This window comes from Triturus cristatus, chromosome 1_2 (genome assembly GCF_964204655.1).
Source record: "Triturus cristatus chromosome 1_2, aTriCri1.1, whole genome shotgun sequence".
NCBI lineage: Eukaryota > Metazoa > Chordata > Amphibia > Caudata > Salamandridae > Triturus > Triturus cristatus.
In genome coordinates, this window is record NC_140580.1 from 1,046,791,720 (window position 1) to 1,046,806,164 (window position 14,445).

The window sequence follows — 14,445 nt, forward strand, 5'->3', positions numbered from 1 at the left end:
TAACTATGGAGATACCCTAAAAACAATGATTGCAAAATATGACCTTGATTTGGTACAAAGTGCATGTGATATTAATGGTGGGGTGATACTGACTTATACTGGAAGAAATACTAACACAACGATTGATCATGTTCTAATATCTATGAGTATTGTTCATTTATGCTCTCCGCCGCGGATACTTAGCGACCATAATTGTATTATAATGCCAATACTGATATGGGGCATGACAATTAGGTTTCAGCATCTAGTTATTGGTAATATCGCTCCAATTAGACATAATGGTACAAGAATCAAATGGGTAGGGATTGACCCAGGCAAAGTATTAAGCTGTATAATCTTAAAATGTAGTGAGGAGATATTGGATTGCCTCAAAGAAGCTGTTGACTCTGCAAGGATACTAACTTGTTTTTGTAAAATCAATGAAACTATTGAAATGATAATGACTGCACCCTGTAGAGGCAAACCTACCCAAAGTAGGGGAAGGTTTAACCATGCATGCACCCAAGCCCTGAACCAACTAAAACAGGCCCTCAGAAGTAGATCTAGGCATAAGGAATTAGTACAGAGTCTAAGATTCGAATATAAATCGATCCTTAAAATGAGGAAAAGAGAGCTTCAGGAAGAAGTGTGGGATAAATTATACATGGCAGTGAGTACATCCAATAATAAGCTTTTCTGGGAAACAGTCAACTCACCATTCATTAAAAATGATTCTCTCCCGGATTTACTATCCCATGTCAGATGTGAATAATGGGTGCTACATTTCTCCAGTATTTTTAATCCACTTGATCAGGATGTTTTTAGACCCCTGGCTCAGGAGATTGCAAGTGGCCAAATATCTCCCTAAATATCACGCTTGGGGCCATATGTAGGTAGGGACCCATTTACCACTTCATAAATACCGAATTTTACCGATTCGGTATTTATGAAGTGGTAAATGATATGTAGGTAATGAGTCGGTAATATTTACCGATTCGGTAAAAGTCGGTAATTACCGAATCGGTATTTACCGATTCGGTAATGAGGCATACCTTCCCATTGATGGGAAGGTATGCCTCATTACCGAATCGGTAAATACCGATTCAGTAATGGGGGGAACACATGCAAGGGTGGCAGGGTGTCACATTGACACCCTGTTGCACCCCTGATTCGGCCATGTGTGCACATGTGGCACACATACATGCCCTAAGGGCATGTATGTCTGCCACATTGCACACTTCTAAGCACTTTAAAATGCTTTTCAACATCCATTCTTCATTTACCACCAACTATTAGTTGGTGGTAAATACCGACTCCAGAACACACCCACACACTCCCCCTACATCTCATTTTTGTATTCGGAATTTACCGAATCGGTAAAATTACCGAATCGGTAATTTTACCGATTCGGTAAATTACCGAATACAAAAATGATCCCCCTACATACCAAAAGCCAAAATACCGGTCGGTAACGGTATAATTACCGAAAATCGGCCGTTACCGACCGGTATTTGGCTTCCTACATGAGGCCCTAGATGAGGTCAAGCTAGGAATAAAGGATAGTAATGGAGGAAAAGCCCCGGGCCCTGGCGGGGTCCCAATTGATGTCTATAAAACGGTACCAGATCTTTGGGGACCAATACTCACTAGAGTTTTTAACTCTGCAGTAATTGAGGATACACCTCCCACCTGGGGGAAATCGGTTATTATCCCCATCTATAAAAAGGCAATAAATCAGAAGCAAAAAATTATCTGCCCATTTCCCTTTTACATTCCTCAGTAAAAGTGATGAGTAGAGTTTTATTAGCAAGATTGGAGGAATGGGTAATGGAAAATGAGATTTTATCACAGGCACAATATGGTTTTAGAAGAGGGCTAGGTATGACAGAACAATGTATTAACGTAGAGCTTTTAATAGGTAAATACACACGCGCCAAACAAGGGAGTCTATTTTTATGTTTTGCTGACCTCAGCAGTGCTTTTGACCTTGTTGATCATACTATTCTCTGGCCAGTCCTACTTAAACTAGGTGCCCCAGAGTCCATCATATATTTTCTCGCAAGGTTGTATGAGAAACTGACAACTAGAGTCCGGTTTGGCCATCGGTGAGAGTGTACACCGAATTTTAGGGTTAAAAGAGGCATCCGCCAAGGCTGTGTCTTAGCACATTTGCTTTTTACCTTATTTATAAATGAAATTGATACTGTCCTTAAGTTAGTGCAGGCGGATGCACCACAAGCTGCAGGCCAGGCCATACCGATTCTGCTTTACTCAGAGGATGCTGTCCTCTTATCTAGAACCCCGGTTGGCTTGCAGCGTTTAATAGATAAGTTCGAAGATTTTATTACTAGAAGGAAGTTAGTAATAAACAAAGCAAAGACATTTACCATGGTATGTGGCTTAAAGCCTAGGACGCCCAGAACTTTTTTTATAGAGAGTACGAGAGTGGAAACTGTCAGTAATTTCTGTTACTTGGGGGATAACTTTTTCAGCAAATGGTAACTGGTCACATGAACTATCTAATGTACGAGCAAAGATGCTAAAAAGCGTACATGGGGTCTTCCGATTTGCATCCAAATTGGGAGATCGCCGTATTAAAGTCATGGTAGATATCTATAAAGCTAGATGCGCTTCAATTGCATTATATGGTGCTGGGGTGTGGGGCCACAATACTAGCCAGGCATTGCAAATTGAGGAAAATTCTTTCTTAAAAAGTCTCATATGCATGCCAGCTTCCGCATCCACTGAGATAGTACATCGAGAAGTGAGAATAAGTTATTTGTCAGCCTTGATTGCTATGCGACCACTTATGCTCTGGAGATTCATCTGGGCCAAGGATGAGACAAAATGTACCCAAACAATTATCCAGGATTGCTTGCAGTTGGATAATAGTACATATATTCCCTGGATAAAGTACATCACAGATGTAAATAATGAATATGATTTATTTAGGATCAAGATCCGGGAAAGTTCAACCTATGTGACAGGTCTGACAAAGCAGGAAATAAAGGATACATTACTGGCACATAAAAATGAGATCCGCATGAGAACTGTCGGGAAGCAAACTACTTATTTGTTTTACCAAACAATTGTTGATACTGATGGCTTTCAAAGTTATTGGTCACTAGTTACAAAGCCTTCGCACCGCTTTGTATTAACAAGGCTTAGATTGAGAATTGCTCATCACTTAGTCGCGTTCCCCGAAATGAAAACATGCCCGACAATCTTATGCCCTTGTGATGAGCATTCCTGTAGTATGCTGTATCTGTACCTTTAAGTGCAGAACCCTGTAGGTTAGAATTATCGTGTTAGAATTATCGTATGTCATGCTTTCCACTGTGTGTGTTCTATGGTTCTACGTGCTCGTCAGATGTATTTCACTTGGCTGAGTTACGGCGGTGTTCCTGTGCCGTGAGCTCTTTATGTTTTTTACTTATGGAATAAATCTCCGTTTTGGTAACTCTTCCTGGCTTTGGATTCGTGTGATGCCAGCACGCCACATTTCTTGGTACCAGGAGTGGGGTCAATTATTTCAAAATTGCAGTTTCGTCGGTTGGCACTCTGACCAACTGAAAAGGGCTCACGGCTGTCCCCATTCTTACTCGCTGCCCACCGGAACAGTACAGAATCATTGAGGTGGGTTAAGCGCTAGCGCTACCTGACTTTATTTTGGCATAAAAAGCGCTTTCGAGACTTTGTCATTTCGTCAGTTACATTTGAATTCTTTCTAACCTGCGTGTCACTGGATGCTCGCGCCGTTCGCCTCGAGCTCTCTTGGTGTGTTGGAGTGTTCAGCCTCTTCAGAATTTCATACGCGGAGGTGTTCTACATTCCGATCCGTCCTTCTGCTGTGTCAAGTCTGTTTACCTCAAGAAGAGTCCGCAAAGCCTCATGGGAGCGTGATGACGTCATACGCCGGCGGCCATTTTGGTTAAGTTTCGAAGTTTTTCTTCGATCAGTTCAGCACAACACTCGTTTTGGTGTTTTTAATGTGTTTTTTCTTGTTCTATGCCCAAATCTCGGCGAAACTTACTTTTTGAGCTTCATTTTCAAAAACTTACACATTTTTTTTTTATTTTTTTTTTATTATTTTGAGACCTGGTTGATTTTTGCTCTCAAGTGCATTATTTTATCTCAATATTTTAAAATGGCAACTGCTCAAGGAGTCATTCAGCCTACTCCTTTTCTTCTAAAACCAGGCAAACCTGAGTTAAAATGGACTGAATGGTTAAAGGACTTTGAGAATTACCTTACTGCCATAGGTGCGGATGCTTATGCCCCTACCAGGAAATTAGCACTACTCCTCAACCATTTAGGTGCTGCTGGACGCAGAGTCTTCGAGAACCTTCCTCATTATCCGGCTCCTACGTCCGAAGACACCATTTGGAATGTTTTTGTTGAAGCAAAACTACGTATGGGGAAACAATACCCTGACTCAACAAGTGTTCTTCTAGAGAGATTCAATTTTGCGATGTGTAAACAGGCTTCAGATGACTCAGTAGAAGATTATATTGCGAATTTAAGAGTATTGGCCGAGAAATGCGATTTTGGTGCAAATGTTGATACACACATAAGAGATCAATTTGTGTTTCATTGTTTTTCCAAGAAAATACAGGAACGCTTGCTCACTTCTTGTAATCCCACTTTGAGCGAGACAATTGATATTGCGAAAAGCATTGAGAGGTCAATTGTTACGTCCAAAGTTTTATCTAGTGTTCAACCCATGCAGTCGCTTACACAAGGTGTTCCTCAACAAGTTTTACCACAAACCACGAATTTTATTTCTGATGAGAATACTGTTTGTGCCATTAATCCAAGGCAATACACGGATAGAAGATTCATGAGAAACCAAAACCCTAGAACGCAATTAATTTGTTTCCGTTGCGGATCAAGGAATCACATTGGTAATAACCCTTCATGTCCGGCGTTAGGGAAAAAATGTGGTAAATGTCAAAAATTTGGACACCTGCAAAGTGTTTGCAACAAAAGGTCAAATTATACCTCACCTAATACTAACACTCACCCCAATAGAATTAGAATCTCAAATGTCACTCTTGACTCTCCTGAAATTCAAGATTGCACTTCCCAGTTCTCTAATATAGTGGTTACCATTGACATTCCTGAGAATTCTGACAAACCCATTAAAGGGCCATTTACAGATATATGCATTGATAACAAAATTGTTTTGGCTATGGCAGATTCAGGTGCACCAGTCACCAATTTAGCTGATGTTACATTTTATAGATTATGGCCCAACAATTTCCCTCTGCTTCCTCCTGACATACATCCAAAAGCATTTGGAGAACAAGATATTGATTTGATTGGTTATTTCTGGGATACGCTGTCTTGTTTAGGCAGATCAATTAAGACCAAAATTTACGTAGCAATCAAGGGCAGAGACATTGTTGGGTGGAAGGATCTCGCTTTGTTAGGTATCATTTTACGTCCGGGTCAAGACCCCCCTATTGTTTTAGGAGATCTACCATCTGATGTTTTGTCTATTTCCAATCAGATTTCCATCATTGACAGGTTTGCACAACTATTTCCTAATGTGTTCAAAAATTGTGTGGGTACTGTTAAGGGGTTTGAACATTCTATAATTTTGAAGAAACATGCTATCCCGGTTGTACACAAAGTAAGGCCAATTCCTATTAGTGTCAGAGAGGATTTAAAAACGCTTTTATCTAACCTACAAATGGAAGGTATCATTGCCCCAATAGATGCCTCCGAATGGGTTTCTCCAGTAGTTTTACGGAAGAAGAAAACTGGCGACCTCAGGTTGTGTGTTGACCTTAGATCCCTCAACCAGAACATTCTTGTAGACTGTCACCCGTTACCACACATTCATGAAATGCTAGCAAACATTGGTAAGTCTAAATTCTTTTCTACGATAGATCTACATTCAGCTTACCATCAGATTCATTTATCGTCCACTTCTCAACCACTTACTACGTTTGTAACACCATTCGGTGCTTTTAAATATCTGAGATTACCGTTTGGTTTAGCATCGGCTGCAAGTGTGTTCCAAAAGCTCATGGACAGCCTATTTGGTGATTTGCAACAAGTCCAGGCATTCCAAGACGATATTTTGGTCCACACAGAGTCTGAAGAGGAACACACAGCTATCCTTAATAAAGTTTTCACTATATTGCAAAACACAGGTATGACTGTCAAGGCCAGTAAATGCAAGTTACTAGTCCACGAGGTTGAATATTTGGGTCACCTCATTTCCAACGAAGGCATCAGACCCAAATTTTGTAATGCTGAAGCTATAAGGAATGCCCCTCCTCCAACAGACAAAGACGCGTTGCGTTCTTTTCTTGGCCTTTGTGAATATTACGCTAGGTTCGTTCCTGGTTACGCACAAATTGTCCAGCCATTGAGGGCCTTACTCAAGAAAGGTTCAAAATTCACATGGGATGACACACTCCAAGAGTGTTTTAATCAAGTCAAACTGTTAGTCATTAATGCACCTGCACTACACCCTTTTGTACCAAATGCCAAACCTTTCATGTGTGTAGATGCTAGTCAAAAAGGTCTTGGGGCGGTGTTTGGCCAGTGGGTGGATGGCAAGGAGAGTACTATTGCTTTTGCATCCCGAGCTTTAACACCTACTGAAACAAACTATAGCACTATTGAACGGGAAGCACTAGCTATAGTATGGGCCACTGAAAAGTTTAAAACATATATTTGGGGTATATCGTGTGAAATTTTTACAGACCATAAACCATTGGTTTCTTTGTTATCTGGTAATGGCTTAGGCAAGTCGTCTGCCAGATTGGTTAGATTACTTTCCAAACTTCAAGAGTATAACCTCATTGTCAAATACATTCAAGGTGGGAAAAATGTACGGGCAGATTGTTTATCTCGCATTCCTCTTCCTGATGCAAGCGAAGGCGAGAACAATTGCTCAAAAGATTGTGTAGTTGGTTTAGTTGATGCTGTTGCTACTTGCTCCAACAAGATCTCACAGGATGAATGGACATCTGCTATGTCTAAAGATAAATCTTTGGAGAAGGTTGAAATTTTCATTAAAACTAGTTGGCCAAATCTTAAGAAATTAGACAATGAGCTTAGGTCTTATGCACAAGTCAGTGAAGAACTTTCATTTGATAATGGAGTTTGTCTTAGGAATGGGCTTTTCATTCCTCCAACGGATTTACGTGATAAACTTATTAATTTCGCACACGAGGGCCATTTGGGCATTTCAGCGACATGTAAGAAACTAAGGAGTATTTATTGGTGGCCTAGTTTAGACACACAAGTAAGAACATTCATTGAGAACTGTCCGGTTTGTGTTGTTTCGGACAAACATTGGAAGTTGCATAGTAAGCCTTTATACCCAGTCCCATTTCCAAACCTCCCTTGGGATAAAATTGCCATTGATTTTTCAGGTCCTTTTTCTTTACTTCCTGCAGAGAAAAGGTACTGTATTGTTGCAATTGATTATCACTCTAAATGGATTTATTATTCCTTTGTGGATGCCCAAAATTCAAATTCGGTTGTTTTGTTTTTGAAAAATATTTTTAAGATTGAAGGCAATCCAAATTATGTAGTTACTGACAATGGACAACATTTTCTTTCAAATCAGGTTGCTGAATTTTTACATAGCAATGATATACAACATCTCAAAGTTGCTTTGTATTGCCCGGCTTCAAATGGCCTTGTAGAGAGGGCTAACCGTTTCATAAAAGAAGGTGTACAAACTGCTTTGGCTTCTAATGTTGATGTAGGCGTTTTCATACAAAACAAAGTTTGGGCATACCTCAACACACCCCATTCTACTACCAATGTCACCCCGTTTAAAGCTCTCAGAGGTAGAGAAGCTAAGTCAAACTTGATGCCTAATTGGTTTAACAATTTGGCTGCTGGTTCTGATTTGGAGAAAAGAAGGAACATGCCAATTGATCGTCACATAACTAGAGAAACTGTGTCTAGGAAACAACTTGTACAAAAACAGTGTCATGATAAAGCTTCAAGGTTTTTAGTTGATTTTAAACCTGGTGATTGGGTTTTAATTAAAAAACCGTTTAGAGTTTGCAAGGGACAGTCCAAATTTTCTTTACCTGTTAGAGTCATTAAAGTTAGCAAACCGTCACTGTTCTTAGGAAATGGAGGGTGGTGGAGTAAGAATAGTGTGGTCAAAATCTCTGAACCTCAAGTTAATATCTTCAACAGAGTGTATACTAACAGGAATGTTGATGATGTCTCTGATTTCTCTTTTGGTCCTGATTTTGGAAATGTTCTTTCTACTCCAAGTTCGTATGTAGATTCTAGTTCGTATGTAGATTTTTCACCTGTTTCAGATGCTGCTTCTCCGGCACCTGATCTGAATGCACGTCATCATCGTGTTTGTAGGCCACCTGTAAAATTGAAAGATTATGTTTTATATTAACTATGTTGTTGTTTTTCTGCTAGTAGTTTTTGTTTCGCTATAATGGGGGGGGGGTATGTAGTATGCTGTATCTGTACCTTTAAGTGCAGAACCCTGTAGGTTAGAATTATCGTGTTAGAATTATCGTATGTCATGCTTTCCACTGTGTGTGTTCTATGGTTCTACGTGCTCGTCAGATGTATTTCACTTGGCTGAGTTACGGCGGTGTTCCTGTGCCGTGAGCTCTTTATGTTTTTTACTTATGGAATAAATCTCCGTTTTGGTAACTCTTCCTGGCTTTGGATTCGTGTGATGCCAGCACGCCACAATTCCAAACAGAGCACCATGCACTTTCTAATATTTCGTGATTATTATTCCCATCCTAGATGTGCTTATTTAAAACCACTGCTTAAAAAATATACTGTTAGAACAACTAATGCTGCTATGAACCTACTAATTGCACTAAAAGACCCCAAGATCTGTTGTTATGTCGCAACATTCCTTTTAAATTCAATTTATCTGAGAAAAAGTATCATGTTTTTTTAACAGATTTATAACCAAAATTAATGTAACTAATCAAATATACTATGTCTGTGTTATTGGTTTTACTTGTTTGCATACATATATTGGTTGCTTTTCAGGATGTTATACATAGTGAATAAAGCTTGCTGAACTGGACTGACTGTGACACACAATTTCTTTTTTAAGTGTGCAGGATGTGTGTATCACTGTGTACCTAATATGAAATTGGCTGTAAAGAGTGTAAGTCACAGCTTTCCTAGCAATAACCCAAGCTAACCTTGGTTAACAGCAACTGTGGTATAGAGGGCTGTGCAGACGGCACTGGAACAATGCTGATAACTGGTGAGTACCTCAGTTCTCTAGTCATCCCCAATTTGTAGTAACAAGGACACTGTAGTAGTAACTAGAAGTCGTTTATTCCAGATACAAGGGGAAAAGCAAGTAGTAGGACTTCTCTACAAGGAGTCTCCATCCAATTGTCAACCAGCTAGTTCCAAAGAGGAACTATACTATGTCATAATGCATATCTTCCTTGCTAAGAAACCAAACACCTGTCGATAAGTACAGAGTGATCTGTCATGGGAGGGTGGACTGTGTCTTGAGTCTGTCATTGTAGTGTCAGGCTTGACTTTCTCTCAGTGTTATTTTAAGATTTTTAGACACTCTGGGCAAAACAGATTTTAGGTCTCCTGTACAGAACACATTTGAATTTGATTGCCTATTCCAGCTAATTTAAGCCAGCATGATGCCAAACAATACTGAATTATATGTTAAACTTCAACAGGCTCACTGTAAAGTTGGTGCAGACGTGGGAATAAGCTGAGGCAAGAGTAAATCCTTTTCTTATACTTTTATTCAAGTAGTAGGAGCACACAGAACGCGTCCAAGTCCAGTGCCAACCTGTCTCTGACTGCTTAGCAGTCGGTTTCAGAACGCACCCGACGTGTACACTGTCATGGGTGCAATAAATCCAGGAACTCAAAGCAGGTAAAATATAACCGGATTTATTTCAAGTTACTACATCACCCACGACGTCAGCAACCGAACAGCAGCGATCCTAACAACAACTGGCTGAGTCAGTTAGAATCCCCGCTGATCGTTCTCAGCCCGCATGGGTGTACATTCAAACCATAACATTGATAGACTTGGCCCTTTTTGCAGGGTCATCCCAGAACTTTTTGCCTCCCTCCTGTATTGTTTTAGGTTGAGCCAAGCGCAGATTACCTTTTGGAATCGGTCTGCCCTTTTGAAACACTCGTGCTTGTGGCAGCTTCCACCTTGCGGGAGCAAGCAGCGTCACGCAGGGACCATCTGTTTTCAATTAGCGTGGCCGCACGTGCTGTGTGCCATCTGTTCGGTTTCCTATTTCAAAGGTTCGCGTTCACTTTGTGGCCGTGCAGCCGCGCACTGTTTTGTTTAATTGCTTTTGTCCTGCCTGACCCGCTCTTCGGCAAAACGCTTTGGTGCCAATTACGATCCGGTAAAAACCGGGTACGAACCGTCGGACGGAGCAAATTCTCTGTCCGACGCGTACCCGGTCGTCAAAATGTACAAACATGGAATTACGATTCGCACGGGAACACCATTTCCGTACGAATCGTAAAAAACCCCGACCGAACAAAATAAACCTACAAATGGGATCCGGGAAAGCACCGACCTGACGTCGGGACGCTCGCAGCCTGCCATTCACGAACCAGGAATTACGATTCGCACCGACGTCATCCCGCACGGTGAATATTTTCCAGCAGCCAAAAACTGCCGGGAAATCAGGACGAGGCGAACAAGGACTACCAGTACGCGACGGACAGACAGGACGACGCGAACAAGGAGGACCAGTACGCGACGGACAGACAGGACGACGCGAACAAGGAGGACCAGTACGCGACGGACACACAGGACGACGCGAACAAGGAGGACCAGTACGTGACGGACAGACAGGACGACGCGAACAAGGAGGACCCGTACGCGACGGACAGACATGGACCCGAACCTACGTGTCATCCCGGCCCTCATAGCAGTCGACCTCCTCTACAGGTTCGGACGCAGACGCCGCAGAAGGTCAGAACAACTAAGGGAGGGGGGAAAGTGGGGTGGGGTGGGGGTGGCAGGACCAGGGCAGGCCACAAACCCCCCACCAAAGTCACACAGCACACATGCCCTGGACATACCTGACTCCCATGCCCTGGTCACTACGAGGGGGTGGGGGCGTGTCCAGCTAAGCTAGCGACCGCCACAACGGAAGTCCGTCACGACGCGAACCGGCAACACAACCAGACATGTACGTCCCGTACCCACGCCTGAAGAGCGTGGGTACGAGTCGTACCACGCCCACACCCACGTCACCCCAACAATGGCGGGACGGCTCGTACCCACGTGGCAAAGGCCTGGGTACGGGCCGCACAAGCATCACATAGCGTGGGGACGGATATGTACGGACCCTACCCCCACCCGCGTATGTATGGAGCGTACCCCCATCCCAACAGTGTAAGTACAACCCGTACCCACACCCGTGTACGTATGGAGCGTACCCCCACCCCAACAGTGTAAGTACGACCCGTACCCTCACCTCGAATGCATGGAGCGTACCCCCACCCCAACAGTGTAAGTACGACCCGTACCCTCACCCGCGTACGTATGGAGCGTACCCCCACCCCAACAGTGTAAGTACGACCCGTACCCACACCCGCGTACGTATGGAGCGTACCCCCACCCCAACAGTGTAAGTATGACCCGTACCCTCACCTCGAATGCATGGAGCGTACCCCCACCCCAACAGTGTAAGTACGACCCGTACCCTCACCCGCGTACATATGGAGCGTACCCCCACCCCAACAGTGTAAGTACGACCCCCACCCCGTATGCATGGAGCGTACCCCCACCCCAACAGTGTAAGTACGACCCGTACCGCCATCCGCATACGTATTGAGCGTACCGCCACCACAACAGTGTAAGTACGACCCGTACCCACACCCGCGTACGTATGGAGCGTACCCCCACCCCAACAGTGTAAGTACGACCCCTACCCTCACCTCAAATGCATGGAGCGTACCCCCACCCCAACAGTGTAAGTACGACCCGTACCCCCACCCACGTACGTATGGAGCGTACCCCCACCCCAACAGTGTAAGTACGACCCCTACCCCCACCCCGTATGCATGGAGCGTACCCCCACCCCAACAGTGTAAGTACGACCCGTACCCTCACCTCGAATGCATGGAGCGTACCCCCACCCCAACAGTATAAGTACGACACGTACCCCCACCTCGAATGCATGGAGCGTACTCCCACCCCAACAGTGTAAGTACGACACGTACCCCCACCTCGAATGCATGGAGCGTACCCACATCCGTGCATGTCATGAGCGTACATATTGTGAAATTGGAGAGGTGGGTGCAGAGTCCTCCCAGCAGTGCCCTGAGACAGGAAGGGTGGGTGCAGAGTCCTCCCAGCAGTGCCCTGAGACAGGAGGGGTGGGGGCCTATCACTCCCAGCAGTGCCCTGAGACAGGAGGGGTGGGTGCAGAGTCCTCCCAGCAGTGCCCTGAGACAGGAGGTGTGGGTGCAGAGTCCTCCCAGCAGTGCCCTGAGACAGGAGGGGTCGGTGCCTATCACTCCCAGCAGTGCCCAGACACAGGAGGGGTGGGTGCAGATTCCTCCCAGCAGTGCCCAGACATAGGAGGGGTGGGTGCCTATCACTCCAAGCAGTGCCCAGACACAGGAGGTGTGGGTGCAGAGTCCTCCCAGCAGTGCCAAGACACAGGAGGGGTGGGTGCAGAGTCCTCCCAGCAGTGCCCAGATATAGGAGGGGTGGGTGCCTATCACTCCAAGCAGTGCCCAGACACAGGAGGGGTGTGTGCCTATCACTCCCAGCAGTGCCCAGACACAGGAGGTGTGGGTGCAGAGTCCTCCCAGCAGTGCCCTGAGACAGGAGGGGTGGGGGCCTATCACTCCCAGCAGTGCCCTGAGACAGGAGGTGTGGGTGCAGAGTCCTCCCAGCAGTGCCCTGAGACAGGAGGGGTGGGTGCAGAGTCCTCCCAGCAGTGCCCAGACACAGGAGGGGTGGGGGCCTATCACTCCCAGCAGTGCCCTGAGACAGGAGGTGTGGGTGCAGAGTCCTCCCAGCAGTGCCCTGAGACAGGAGGGGTGGGGGCCTATCACTCCCAGCAGTGCCCTGAGACAGGAGGGGTGGGTGCAGAGTCCTCCCAGCAGTGCCCTGAGACAGGAGGGGTGGGTGCAGAGTCCTCCCAGCAGTGCCCAGACACAGGAGGGGTGGGGGCCTATCACTCCCAGCAGTGCCCTGAGACAGGAGGTGTGGGTGCAGAGTCCTCCCAGCAGTGCCCTGAGACAGGAGGGGTGTATGTCCAGGCAAACATCACACACTGGCCAGTCCTAGCAAGGAGATATCAGGTCTTGACATGTCGGACATGCCCGCACCACCCACCCCCTACATGAGACAAATCTATGGAGACACAGGAAGAACGTACATCTCTTAGTCAGGGTGAAATACACATGTGATGCAAAACTTCTATATTGCACACAAACTACCCAAGGTGCGGCTGTACAAATTATCATGTACAAATGGGCAGCATCAGATGATTGCAACAAGACACAAAGGCAATGGCCACCGTGAGTATGTAATAGGAAAATCAGGTCAGGCTGTACAGTGGACACTTGTAATACATCGCACGTCAATATACATGTTGCCAGGGGACAATGGCACAGAGCACAACCTATGCTGTAGACCCAGAGATTGTCGACATTCTCGGATTACACACATGATACCTAGGAAAAGATGCCCCTGGGGACAGTAGTGGCCACACAACTCCATGCTCCTGAATGGGAATGACTGCAACACACGCTAACATCCCTGCACTATGCCTAACGCACACTCATGCACATCATGTCACAGGCCACCACATGGGACATGCCTGCTGGAAGGCCTGGCACTCGAGAGATTAACTCCCATGTCTGGACTCAGCATTAGTGCCAACTGACATGGAACCCACAAGTCCAGAACTGGACAGGGCACAGGCAAGGTCACAAAACCTGTTACACACCACCCCCACACATGATGCTGCAGGCATTGTACACTTGTAGAAGGTGTCAGGCTACATAACCTTGTGATGGAGTGACTACACACAGACCAGGGAACACATTGCAAGGAGGGGAAGGGAGGCAGGAGATATCCTGCCAGCGTTTCCTCACCTGGGACAGGCGCCGCTTCCGACCATCCGCACTCCTCACGGCGCTGACGGCGTCCAGCCATATCTGCTCCTTGGCAGAGGCGTCTACCTGTGAGGATGAACAAGTGACACTACATCAATACACCTTGCACATGTCACGGGGACACAGATTAGAACACATTTGCTGTTTACAACAAGGCATAGTGTGCATCCAACGCATTGCAACTTTGTCATAGGGACATGATCCTGTGGGGGAAGGCCAATAGCTGTACGTGCCATTGAAAGGACACAGGTGGAATTAGGGCAACTACACAATCAATGAGCCAGGCTCACACTGTGCATCACACCCACCCCTCCTGTCTCAGGGCACTGCTGGGAGGACTCTGCA

At 45.3% G+C, this 14,445-nt stretch overlaps 1 protein-coding gene across 6 annotated transcripts in view; it reads right to left on the reverse strand.

Annotated features, from left to right (window-relative positions):
- MORN5 (MORN repeat containing 5) overlaps positions 1–14,445 on the reverse strand; it is a 178,896-nt gene that overhangs the window by 127,407 nt on the left and 37,044 nt on the right. Inside the window, exon 2 of one of the 6 annotated variants that reach the window (XM_085612278.1) lies at positions 8,277–8,342. The exons of 3 other annotated variants lie outside the window; for them this stretch is intronic. Coding sequence is in view for 1 of the 3 variants with exons in the window: in XM_085612259.1 (XP_085468385.1) it covers positions 14,080–14,105 (26 nt within the window). In the remaining 2 variants the exon portion in view is untranslated. Of the gene's footprint in view, positions 1–8,170; positions 8,343–14,079; positions 14,167–14,445 lie in introns of all 6 variants that reach the window. 2 more of the 6 variants (XM_085612287.1, XM_085612259.1) reach the window with 2 other exon arrangements.